General features: G+C 41.4%; 1 protein-coding gene across 1 annotated transcript in view; it reads right to left on the bottom strand.

The window, feature by feature from the left end:
• dcc (DCC netrin 1 receptor) overlaps positions 1 to 13,819 on the bottom strand; it is a gene marked incomplete at both ends in the record, with an annotated part of 386,320 nt that overhangs the window by 15,793 nt on the left and 356,708 nt on the right. Inside the window, one exon of the mRNA XM_083983745.1 lies at positions 5,281 to 5,429. Coding sequence (XP_083839871.1) covers positions 5,281 to 5,429 — 149 coding nt within the window. The remainder of the gene's footprint in view (positions 1 to 5,280; positions 5,430 to 13,819) is intronic.

Here is a 13,819-nt window from a genome sequence, read left to right as displayed (position 1 = left end):
GGCGTAGCAGTGCATGTCCATATAACGGTTGCAAATGGATACCAACTGTCTTCGTAACAAAAAGACACACCAAAAAACATCCAAATACCTCCATGCTGCTCGTATGTAATGTCCGTCTTGTATTGAAGCCCTGAAATGCAAAATTGTCCCGAAAAAAATTTAAAAAGTCTATATTTCAAGCTTGTTTTGTAGCGGAAGCTTCTCGGAGCTCCTCTTCCCGGTTCGTCCAAATTTGACAAACCGGGAAGAGGAGCTTCTGCTACAAACAAGCTTGAAAAATAGACTTATTTAATTATTTCGGGACAATTTCGCATTTCGGGGCCACAGATAACTCTGAAACTTCTCCCAGCCCTTAGTCGACATGAGGGTGAGTAGATAATGAGTGAAATTTCAATTTTGGGTGAACTATCCCTTTAAAATAGTAAAAGGAAAACGCTCCACTTCCTGAATAATGTTGGATAAAAACTCCAGGAGGTGAAAAATGTTTTTTTTTTCTTAAAAATCATTTGTGAGCTGTTAAAGACTCACAGCCACAGAGAGTTCTCCTCTGCTGCTTCAAACACCTCACTGGTGTTACAACATCACCATAAAAGCACCATTGTAGTGTGTTTTACTCACCCAGTGTGTCTCACTCTATTAACTAGCCCTCAGTGTGTGTGATGGATAGGCCAGGGGGCTGATGGGAAAAGACTAGATCAATTACAGAGATAGAGCAGAAGATGAAAAGAGAAAGACCTGCTGACCTTTAACACCCTCTCTCTTTCTCCTCTCTTCCATCTTTCCATCTCATTTTCTTCTCCACTTTCATTGCTTCTCCCCCTGATTTTCTTCATCTCTCCTCCTCCTCTCCTCTCTTCCTGTTTCTCCTTTTTTTTTGTTCTATCCTCTCCCAGCCTGAAGCATCCCTCTCTCACCTCCTCCAACCTTTTCCTCCTTCCTCACTTACACCTCTCCTCCTCCATCCTTTCCCCTCTGCTTATTTCATCTCCCTTTCTCCTCCTCTGTCCCTCCTAAAGAATCCCTCTGTTACTGTTGCCGTGGCAACGCCTCCTCCTGTCCTATTGTCATTGAGTCACATATGAATATTTAACAAGTCCTTACGTCCAGCATCCCTCCACATCTCTGCCTGTCCTCCTCTACCTTCCCTCCCTCTCTCCCTCCCTCCTCTCCTTCTCCCCTCTTCATCTCTTTCTCCTCCCTCCTACACTCTGCCTGTTTTTCCCTCTCCCAATTCTTCCCATCACCCGTCCCTCCCTCCTTTTATCTTCACCATTTGACAATCTCTACCTCTCCCTCCTCAACCTCTTCTATATTTTCACATCTTCCTCACCTCCTTGTCCTCCTATGTATTTGTTTCTCCTCTTCCTCCTCTAATCCCTTTTCTCCACCTTTCTCTCCTTCCTGATTCCTCCTCTGGTCCTCTTTCTCTTCTCTATTTGTCCTCCACCTCTTCCATTCTGCTCTTTCTTACACAAACACGTCCTTCTTCATTCTCCTCTACCTCATTCCCTCTCTTTCTAATCCTCCCTTTCACTTTCTCTCCTTCCTCCCACCTCTTCTATCTCTCCACCTCCTCCTTCTCTTCTTTCTATCCTTCCTTCATCTCCTCAGTTCTGGTCACTAATTAACTCTGCTGTATTCTCCAGCAGAAAGGCCACCTACACAACGAAGTGAAGAGAACAGTTGTAGTAACAAGGCTGTACAGGTGTGTGTGTGTGTGTGTGTGTGTGTGTGTGTGTTCCTCCCACCTCTCTCTCTTCCTCAGACTGTCTGTTCCTTCTTTGCTTGTTCCCTGTTTCTATTTCCTGAATGTGTTTCTTGATATTTAAGAAAAGTTTTGATGCTGTAACGGATCTGACAGCTGGAACACACTCACACTCCTCCAGCTGTGTCCTTCAGCTTCCATTACAGCTCTACTCCTGGTGTAAACGCTGGCTGCTTAGTAAACAAGAAATACAGAAATACAAAAAGAACAGGAAAGTCTACATGTCTGTCTATATAAATAAAGATGCTGTATCAGGTAGTTGTAGAACCCATTTGCAGCATTCAAACACAACTGAATGTCTCACTCTGGACATATTGTCCAATCTGCAATCCTCTAATAACTCACATTGAAGGCTGCTGATTAAATATCACAGATTTAATATGTGAGCAGCTCATTAAGTCATTTCCTCCTCAAATGTTCATTTGAATTACACGTCAGGATCAAACTGCCCCTGTCTCCACAAAAACACCTATAATTATTGAGTCAAAGGAAACGACAGAACGAGTACATTTTGAAACAGTTTCCCTCACCTTCACTTGTCACTGAGGCATGCTGGTGGAGTCAACTGTGTAAACCTTCATCACTGTAAATCTTTCTGCTCAGATTATGTCACATTGAAATGTTTCAAGTGGCTCAATTTCACCGTTTGTCTCTGACTTTTAATGCAAAACGTGTCAGAAGTTTTGACTTTCCCTAACGGTAGAGTAACAATGTTACTAATATAAAAGAGACTGATGAGTAAAATTGAATTCTCTCCTTGTGATGTCATCCACAACAGATTTAAATGTTGTCAGGGAGAAGCATCTGCACTGGGATAAATAAGACACTGGCTGAAAGATCAAGGTGCAAGTTGTGAGTTTGAATCTGAGTGAAGTCTGGAGCTAAATGTTTTCTGGAGTAGTTGAAGTTCAAAGAGGCTGAAACTCTGAAGGATTCAAACATCATCTGCAATTTCATTCCAAGTCATTGCTCTCTAGTGATCAAAAAAACTTTAAGACAAACAGATCGGCAAAAAATGTTCATTTAGGCTATTTAAAAAAATAATATTTGAGTAACAGCTTCTCCTCTTGTCATTTGTCCTACCTCTTACTGCCTAAATGCCCTTCTACACACACACACACACGCACGCACGCACACACGCACGCACAATGTTTTCTGACTGAATTGTGAGCTTAGCTGGCGATTGTTGTGTTAGCTTCGGGAAAATACCTTCATGTGAATGTGTGTCCTCAAACCCCTATTTGACGTGTTGGACGTTGAACGCAGCTTCATGTTTGGGTTGCAGAGGAAGCGTGAGAACGTGTAACGTTAGGTAATTGTTCTCTGAGGACTCGATTAGAAACATAAAGTTGTCCAGCTACGGCCCTGATTCACTCTCTCCTCCTCCTCTGTCACCTGCTGCTGCTGTGCCGCTGCAGCAGACGGGCATCAGCAGATACGTACATGACGTCACATGGAAGCGGTGCGTTTAAGGTCTAGAAATGCCTGGGGAAATGTAGCTTCTGTGGACGCTACCGCGCTACTGATCAATTAAATAGCTTAACTACTGAAAAGCTATTTGATGTAGAAAACAGCGACGCTACGACCACGCTACTGAGACGCTACTGCCCAACACTGTTAGTATGTGTCCACCAGCCGGCAGGAAACAAGATGATGAGTCATTGTCGACATGTTCAGTGAGGTCACACTGACCTTGACCTCTGATTTCCCTCCCGGTGTTCCAGAGATGTCGTGTTCATGAGAACGTGGTGGATGGAAACACAACCGTAAAAAACATAAAGTCTTCAGAAAAAGTTTTTAAAATATATAAAATAGTTTGTTTTCTTTCTCTAAACTGTTGTCAGTGTTTGTCTCTGAGTCTCTAAATCTAAATTCTAGTCGAGGCTGCAGAGTTGTGTTTTTCATCTCTGCTCCGTGCGGCTGCAGACTTCCTGAGGAGAGAAGCCGGGAACTCGTCCTGTGAAGTCTGGGAAACGCTCACACACTGGACTGCTACATAGTTTTCTGTGGAACGTCTACAAAAGTTGTAGAAAAACCTCGACTGCATCTGGTCTGCGGTTAAAAGAAGCTCAAAGACGACCGATCGAACTATTTAATCAATGAAATGTGAAACACGAGCAGCTGTTGGTGTGTCATGTTTCCCATGGGAACAGCTGTAGCAGCCACATTAGAAGAAATGATGACATGCTTTCAAACAGTTTGTTTCAACTGCATCAAACAGCAGGATCTGTCACTATATCTGTCTACTTTTTGCAAAGGGAATGACAAATGATCTCAAACTGTGATCTTAACTTTCATATTCCATTTTACTAATTAGATGACTAATCCAGTTATGTACAAGGAATATCAGGCATCATGTTGAAGTCCTGTTTTCTTGCCTGAGTATCTAAAGCTGAGACTAAACGGGACAATGTCTGACATGGACGCCAGGGACGTGCACATGACTATAGAGGGGCAGGGGCTCAACATCAGAAAAGGGCAGTGTACAATTTTTTCAGGCCTTAATATAAAAATAAATAAATTAAAATAAATTACAGTTACTATTTAGTCGGTAAAGAAAGCCTGCACGCCTTCAGGACTGCAGTCAACATGCTGGACCAATTTCCCAACTTCCCGAAACAGAGTCATGACTTCTGAACTGGTGGCTAAGGCTAATATGGTATTGGGTGCACATTAACATGGTTTGCAGAAGAAAAAAAAAAGTAGGCTAAGCCCACAGGCTACACACACAAAACCAAGAAATGACTACTGTGACTGCTACTGTGCATATTTACCAACAGCAGCAATATTTACCACAGCAACGTCACAATTACCAGTAACTCAATATCTGGAAACAAATTCAAATAGTCAGTGAAATCAAGCTGAGTGAGTGATTCCTCCTGTTGCTGCTGCTGTTCACTACATTCAGGTGATGTTAGACAGAGGACGGGGTGGGGCTTAACTCAGTAAGCAGTCAGCTAAACAAACACAAATGGGCGCTTTTCTTAAATATGACTCTTATTAAACTCGTTGAATAAGTGGAAGGCGACTTGTCAGAACCGACAAGGAAGTTATGGTGGTGGATTTAACTCACAAGATTCGACACAAGTCGCTCCACTGTCACGTCTCATATATGTGCGGGTTATCGATGAGGCAGCAGCTTCTCTCTCTCTCTCCCTCTCTCTCTGGACGTGCATGTGAGGGAGCGCGCACCACGGGGCAGCCCCCCCACCCCCCGCCCCTCAGTGAGGGACCGAGCGGAGCAGCAGCGGACAACACACACACCAACGTACATACACAATACCGTGTGTATTACAAGGGAACGCGTACGGTAGATAACCGTGGCATTTTTACAGCGCGGTTGTTTACATCCTCATGCACAACAGGAATGCATTTATTGAAAAAAAAAAAAAAAAAAACATAAAAAAGGGCACTTTTTAATACGAGGCACAAAGGGCAGGGGCTCAAGCACCCTTTGGGCCCTATGTGTGCACGTGCCTGATGGACGCTACATCACAGTCACCGTGGGGACTTACGTTGGCAGCTGAGTCCTCTGCAGGTTTGGTCCCCCCCTCCTCCGGTAAGTCTGGTGCTGTTGGGACTGAGACCGGCAGCAGAGGCGAGCGGGCCTTCCCAGCCTGACCCAGAGAGGCCGTCTTCACCTGGGGCTTTGGGAGGCTGGCACCTGGGAAACACAGGGATTAGATGTGTTTGAACCAAATCAAAGGGAAAGGGAATTCCATTTCACACACGTCTTTATCTCTCATAGATCGTTTCATACAAGTTCTTTAAGAATGGAATTGTAACTTCCTTCAGTTTTTCACACCCTTCATCACCGAATTCAGCCCAATCCCCCTGACTGCCATTTTTGGCATTGCTCCAGATTTGGATTTACCTAAATCTATACTTAAAGGGATAGTTCACCCAAAAATTCAAATTTCACTCATTATCTACTCACCCTCATGTGGACTAAGGGCTGGGAGAAGTTCTTCTCAAACAAGCTTGAAACATATACTTATTTAATTTTTTTCTGAACAATTTCTCATGTTGGGGCTTCAATACAAGAGGGACATTACAGACGAGCAGCATGGAGGTATTTGGATGTTTTTTTGATGTGTCTTTTTGGACGAAGAAAAGTGAGCTCCGTTCTCAACCGTCATATGGACATGCAGTGCTGCACGGAGCCCCGCTGTAACTCAGAGAAGGCACGGAGGACTCTGAAACTTCTCCCAGCCCTTAGTCCACATGAGGGTGAAATTTGAATTTTGGGTGAACTATCCCTTTAACTTTCTTGCTTTTGCTTCTTTACTAGCTCGATGAGCTATCTGACTTGAGTGGAAGGATCCAGCTCCTCCTTCTCATTCACACTGGCTCAGAGACATGATGTCCTGCATCAGTCTACAGGACATCAGATCAGAGAATAAAATCTACAAAATATGACGCATTGGCCCCCCTTCTTGGTATTGTGTTAATTTATACTGCATTTATTTGTATTTTCAAAGCATTGTTGTTAATGATTTTTATTATTTGTATTGTGTATATCCAACATTTTGTCAGTGATTGTCTGTGTTTGTCCAGGTTTGGGCAGTGGGATGTGTTGAGTCAAAGGTGGATGTTGAAAATCAAAAAATGTTGATTTTACAGTGATTGACTTAGTCATGTTTTGTCATCAATAAAAAGACTTTTGAAAGAAGAGTGGAATTGTAGAGCGAACATGACCAGCAACAAGCTAGTGAAGAACAAACACTATAACCTAGTATAAAGACACCAAGTCAGTTAGCATTAATTAATTCTAAATGTCTTTTAAAAACTATTTTTTACAAAAAGGCCTTTTTGACCCTCAGGCAACCCATGGTGCAGCTATTTCATATTTTACTGTATGTATGTCTTTGTTGAGCTTTTTATCTTGTCATTTCTGGTTCTAAACACCTCGGGTCACAGAATTTTACTTTTTTACTTTTGTTGTATTGTTTGTAACTGTTTTCTCTTTTGTTTAAATATAACTTAAACTATTTTATCCGTACAAGCATCTTTTAACTATGTCAGGAAAGGTGCTATATAAATAAAGTTTATTTTTTATTATCATTTAGAGACAGGATGGTGAAAGTAATGTAACAATCCTGTGTGAAATGTATTTTTAGCTGGAGTCAGCAGACCAACAGTAACTATGGAGGCATCATCCATCCATAAAGTGGGACAACATATAGAGCCATGTGGTCACATCACATTAACAACCTCTCAGCTGGTTATAGACAGGCTGGTTTGATATTGACATGTGAACGCTGACAGGAACAGTTTGATGTGATGACACACGGCTGCTATTGACCGATCTAAATGACCAGTTCACATGAAACTAAGTGAACCATCCAACAGGAAACAGGTCTGAGGTCTGATTGCAGTCTTCTGCATGACCGTCCATCCATCCATCCATCCATCCATCCATCCATCCATCCATCCATCCATCCATCCATCCATCCATCCATCCATCCATCCATCCATCCATCCACTTGTCTTTTCAAACGTTTGTCAAGATATCCATTTTCATCCTTTTACTTATCCATTAAAGGGATAGTAGCATTTTTTTTTAAAGTGGGGTTGTATGATCTACAAATAGCCCCTAAGTACTTTAATTGCAGTAGAAGACTCTCTGCACTCCTCCCGTTAGCAACGCCAGCCCATAGCCCTGCCCAGAGATTTACAACATACATTGTTGTGAATGGACCCAAAGAAACGGCCTATTTTCACGGCCTAAAAGAGGTTTTACCTGAAAAAAATACACAGTTCCATTGTTCCACAGTTTTTATTTGGACCTAACCAACTCACGTATCCCTCCGCCCAGGGTTAGCGCCCGCCGATCAGCAGTTGGTTAGCTGTTCACAACACTGTATGTTGTAAATCTCTGGGCAGGGCTATGGGCTGGCGTTGCTAACGGGAGGAGTGCAGAGAGTCTTCTACTGCAATTAAAGTACTTAGGGGCTATTTGTAGATCATACAACCCCACTTTAAAAAAATGCTACTATCCCTTTAAACAAACAAACAAACAAACACACACACAAACACACAAACAAACAATGGGCAGACAAGCAAAGCAACCAGGGGACAAACCATCCAGACATAAAAGAGAACAAACATCCAAGTGCCAGGAGAATAAAATCGATAAATAAATTCAATTCCTTTGTTCCAAAAAAAAAACAACACCAAAAAAACAACAGATACTGTTCAGGAAGTAAAATTTAAAGATTCTTCTTCGACAGAGCTAGAAGAAGTGAGAGAAACCAACATGGAAGAGGAGGCGTAGGAGACAAAAGAGAGATGTTTAGTTTGTCTGACTCCCTGAACAGCTCCCTGGTGTGTGAACACACCCCGAGGCTTCCACTTCCTCCTCCTTCCCCATCACTGCACTCTTTAACTTCCTGATCAATAGCATCCATTCTCCTCCCTGACAAATAAAACACCTGCAACAGTTCTGATGGCACCGGGGTTACACCAGAGAACAAGAAACTGTTGAATTAAAACAGCTTTTAACATCAACGCTGCCTTCACAGCATGGAACCATGATCCACAGGATGTGAAGAAGACAAAAACACATCAGCACCAAAACCTTGTTTTCATTCTTACGGTCTAGACCAGAACACGGGTCTGGTTTCAACGACTTGACTGAGGCTCTTTGTGAAAAAGCTGCTTTATAAAGTCATATTATCCACATCCAGTAACAACTGAAAGGGAACCAGCTGAGCTCACTTCACTTCTTCTTTCTAAAGATCATTACTTTGACCTCACAAATTACTGAGCACTTAAGTGGAATTAAATATCATGTCGACTGAAATCAATCTAGTCTAGTGAAGAAGTTGGAAACCTGTAGAATAAAATAAAGTTCAGTCAGAGTTATCTTTTCTCATGACCTCCTCAGCTGCTACTGTGAAAACTGTCATTCTTTAATAATGAGCCAATTCTATAAATATTGCATTGAGTCCGTACTTCCTTTCTTACTGATGTGCTGACATGGAAACCTCAACATCAACATCAGTTTAACTCATGTGAACATGGATGTTTGCAATTCCAACAGGGCATTTTACATCATGCACTTTATACTGTAACTTAGTGTATTGTATCTTTTTAATAACTGTTACCTGCCAAAGGGACAAGGGATGCAAATAATTAACTCCTGCATATTTACAAAGTATTTATACTGAAGTTCATTATACTGTATATTTCCTGAACACGGATAGGCTAATGCTGCGTTCAAGACAACTCGGAAGTCGGAAAAAAACAAGCTCCGAGTTGTAAAAAATGAATTGAACGGCGTGGAACTCGGAAATTACAGGTCGGGAACTCGGGTATCATATCAGAACTCCGACTTTCTGACTTGACGTCACGACATCAAAACATGGCGGCCCTCGTCTTAAACGGTTAGAATTTAGACATTTTAAGTTATTTGTTGAGGTTTTAATGCATATTTTTGTGTATTATTGCAGTAGCCTATATGAAATACGTTTATATTAAGCTGTGATTGTTGTATGGTGTGAAATTGTGGTCCTCGTATGTGACGGAAATAACATTTAGCCTAACTGTTATCAAGGCTGTAACATTATATGTGCACTCATCTGCAGCGTCTCCTCTCCTCCAAAATAAACATCATTTACTGCTGCATTGATTTTTCGTATTCAGCGATGAGCCACAATACGCCAAACTTCCTTCAGGTATCCATGTTTTTTTTTTTTTTTTCAGGATTAGGTTCCCCACGTTAAAGGAGACAGACAGTATTATGGAAATATCACTCTTTAACATATATCTGGGTGTGTGTTTTGCCTTCCAGCCCCAAAATGTGAGAATCTGTAATTTTCAGGCTCCCTAGATTGAAATCCTCATGGTTTTACGAGCTGTTCCCTCAGTTGTCTACCAGTGATGTAACTAGTTTGGTACCAGTAGAAGGGGCGGGGCAAGCAGTGGCTCATTTGGATTTAAAGGGACAGGCACTGAAACCAGCCGTTCTGAACAGGGCTGTTTAGAGAGGATGAAAAGAGCTGTGATGTTTGATCCTTGGGGGATTTTGACCAAAACATGCCACAGACATGTCTTTAAGACACCTGGGAACTATCTTAATTTGTGTAAAGGGGGGCATAATATGTCTCCTTTAAGAGCAACAGGTACCTTTAAGCATTCCTCTATCTCCGTTTTAAATTCTGGCCAGTGGAGGAGTTAGGAAGCCCTCAGCTGGCAGAGTTCTACTGTGGCACTTTATATCTTTTATATTTATTGCATTTATTGTCATCCATTGCGCGATGCAGTTTGAAGTTGAGGGTTGCAACAGTCAGACAGAGGGGATTACAATGGCAAAGTTCTTTTGGGATGGGTGAAACATAGGCAAGGACAGTTAAGCAACATTTTGACCTTGATGAGGACATGTCCCTACTGTCCACCCCCCACATCTACAGCCACCGTTAGGATGTAACACCCACTCTACAACAGAACAGCTAAGATAAACACACTGTGGAATGAAATCCCTCTTCAGACGCAATAATATGAGCAACTTTATCTTAATCCTGGAAACAGTCCTGCACATGAAAAGAACCAGCTGACTTCTGAATGATTCAGAAATTAAATTACATCTGTGTGAATGTTCTGTTCCTCCGGTCACTCCACTGGAAAATCTGTCTTTAGAAAATGAAATCCTGGACAGAGTCCTTCAAAAAAAAAGTGAAAACATATCTTTCTTTCTTTTTTATATTCACAAACATTGTGAAGAAAATGTGCTTCATTGTCTCCAGCTTCCTTATAACTGCTGCCAAGGACAATAAAAATAAACTCCCACTACTTTCACACACAGCTACACCATGACAACATCACCGTCTCTACATACATACACATCCCTATACTGCAATAATTATGTGTATACAATATGCTGTGATTGCTCGTGAAGATGCTATAATTTCTTTAGCGATTCCTCAAGAGACGAGATAATCTGGTTCATGTATATATGTATGTATTCCTTATTAAGTCCCAGTGGGAGATCCTCATATAGGGCTCTTACATAGAATACACACACACACAGCATGCTAATTACAACATGCAAAGATGCCTGGCTGCCCATGGGTGTGTGACTCCACATAGAAGCTTCCACAGAAACACGTCTGATGATTTGTGCTCATTTCAGAACACAGCTTTTATCCGGTCTGCAGTGGTCAGCACTCAGGATCGATCAGAAGCTGTAGCTGTGTTTCCATCACAGGTTTTCACTAAATAAAAGCGATATTTCTGAACTATTGAAAAGGTACACTTGCTGTTTGCAGATGTTTCCATCGAAATGTGTTTTGAGAATGAGCCGTAACTCTTGTAAAGTCTCGCGATATCCCATAAAATTCTCGTCCCGCGAGACTTCACTTTGAGAAAGATGGATGTAAGCGTGTTGTGTTTCTATGGAGATGGGACAGCGATCTCAGCTGCCGCTACAGCTGTTGCTGCTATTGTTTTTAACAGAAGACGAAGGCAGGGTTTGATTGGACATTTTTAAGAGCTAAGAACTTAAAACACACCTTTTTAGCTTGGCTTTTGATTAGATTTTACTTATAGGTTTTACTATTTTATTAGTTTTCCTATCCTTTTATTGCCTTTATCGATTTTTACTGTTTATTTAATTTTTTTAAAATTATTATTATTATTTTATTTTATTTTGTATTCATTTTTACTTTTAATCTTTTTAGTCTTAGCATATGTATGGTATCATTTTTTATTATTTCATTTAATTATTTGGTTTTATCCAGTCCCTGGTGTTTCCTCACAGCAAATTGTAGAGTAAGATAGCGCTTCAGTTGCCTTCTTTTAAGCTTTATAACTGAGTGTGTGCGGGTGTGTGTCTGTGTGTGTGTGTGTGTGCACGCCTGTATGTAGCTGCGTGACTTTGGGTTTTATTTTTGCTTTGTTTTGTCTGCTTTTATGGTGTAAAGCACTTTGTGCTACATGTCTTTTGTATGAAAAGTGCTCTATAAATAAAGTCTGATTGATTGATTGATTGATTGGTCCAAGGCAAAGCTCTTATATTGCAGCAGCCACAAATAAGGGATTTCTGGGAGAGGATTGTGAACGAGGATTTCACGAACCAACTATGGATACAAACTTTCAGGATCTCAAACTGAAATAAGTGTTTCCATAACACTTTTGCAAAACACTTTTATATCGATAGGTCTGAAAAACCACCTCATGAGAGCGTCAAAATGTTTTAGCGATATTTGAGAGGTTTTCAGAAATGTCGGCCAGTTTTTTATTGTGATATTTAGGTTATTTCACATTTCTATGGCAACGGAAACGCACCTACTGATACAGGTGGGGAGAGAAGGCTGCATGGCCTGTGTGCTTCCATCCAACAGACCAGATACTGCTGAACAAGTTCATACTGGTTCTGTCAGAACACACAGTGCAGCAGTTTGTTGTGTGTTTGGCAGCAAAAGAAACCAACACAACATCAGACCGGTGGTCATGATGTTATGTCTGATCTGTGTACAAGTCTGTCAACAAACAACGACGCTGAATTTGAATTGAATGGAGCAGCAGAGTTAGTTGTGTAGCAGCTGCCAGTCTGTAGTGGCTCTGTCCTCTGGTTTACCTGCACACACAGGGTGAGGTAACTGTTTCCAATGAGGCTTTGAGGAGAAGTTGTTTTGACATGTGGCCAGATGTTGAGAGTCAGTTCCTAATGTCAGTAGCGTTGCTGCATTGGAACCAGTAGAAATGTGCAGATGCCAGACATAAACACAACCCCTCACCTTCATTTCTCTACTGATACAACACACATGGTGAGTGAAAAACGGCACTTTTGTGTGTCCACAATATTTTTACACGTGACCCCTGGATCGTCTGGTGCATATGCATTCTTCCAACTTTGTGGCCCCAGTTACAGCATCTCCAGACTCTCCACTCTATCCCACTATCCCAGTCATGTACAGTGTCATGCAAAAGTTTGGGCACCCCTGGTCAAAACTTCTGTTGATATGAAAAGTTCAGGAAGTGGAAATGATCTCCAAAAGGCATAAAGTTACAGATGACACATTCCCTTTACATTTTAAATAATGTTTTATGGAATTTTATTTTCATCTTTAAAGGTCCAGTGTGTAATAATTGTCAAGGTTTATTGGCAAAATCTGAATATACATCAATGTATTTGTAAGTGTATAATCGCTCTAAAATAAAATTGGTTTGGTTTTCATAGCCTTATAATTATTCTTTTATATATACTATAGCAAAGGTCTTGCAAACAGCAGACATATGGTAACATCATCACAACTCCATGCTTCTGAAATACTCCCAGCCGTGGTAGACAAGTGTTTTTGTCCTCGGAGGCCACCGTCACTTTGTTGAGTGCGAGCGAGTGAGTGACTAGAATCTAAACGCTAGATGTCATGGTTACCCACTGGACCTTTAACATTTTCAAAATGACAGAAAAGGAAAAGGGCCCACAGCAAAGGTTTGACCACCCTGCACAGTCAGTAGCTAGTAGCCGCCCCCCCCCCCCCCCCCCCCACCCCTTTGGAAGCTATCACAGTGTGTAAACAGTAAATATCTTGTCTGATACCTTGGTCAAAGTTTTCTGAGAGCTCAAGTCTCCTGGGTTTCCTGTTCTGTTACAGGCTGCTGCTTTGTTTCCCTGTTTTACTCTCAAACTGTAGAAAACTAAAATAATACACTGATATTGATTCAAATATTGCAAAAGTTATTTGATTCTCCTAATTATTGTACAGGAGCTACTGTGACACAATCATTTCTTGCAAAGGATTAATAAAGTACTATTCTATTTTATTCTAAAAGAGTGTTTCATGTTTAAAGGGACAACGAGGAGTTTTGGAAAAGTGAAGTGTTTTCACGCTACATTTATGAGCCTCCGCGCACCGTGAAATTCTTTGACCGGCGCAAGACAGACTCATGTTTTCATTCATCAAGAATTAAAGTCAGAGGTTCGAAGACGATCAGATACCGTCGTAGTTCCGACCATAAACGGCGATTCGGCGGTGTTATTCTCATGACTCACCACGAAACCGAAAGTAAAGAAACGCTGGTCGGCTCACCCAGCATCTCCACCACCAC

This window comes from Trachurus trachurus (genome assembly GCF_905171665.1).
Source record: "Trachurus trachurus genome assembly, chromosome: 12".
In the NCBI taxonomy this organism is placed as follows: Eukaryota; Metazoa; Chordata; class Actinopteri; order Carangiformes; family Carangidae; genus Trachurus; species Trachurus trachurus.
The sequence above is the reverse complement of the archived record's forward strand: the minus strand, read 5'-3'. Positions and strand labels throughout refer to the sequence as shown.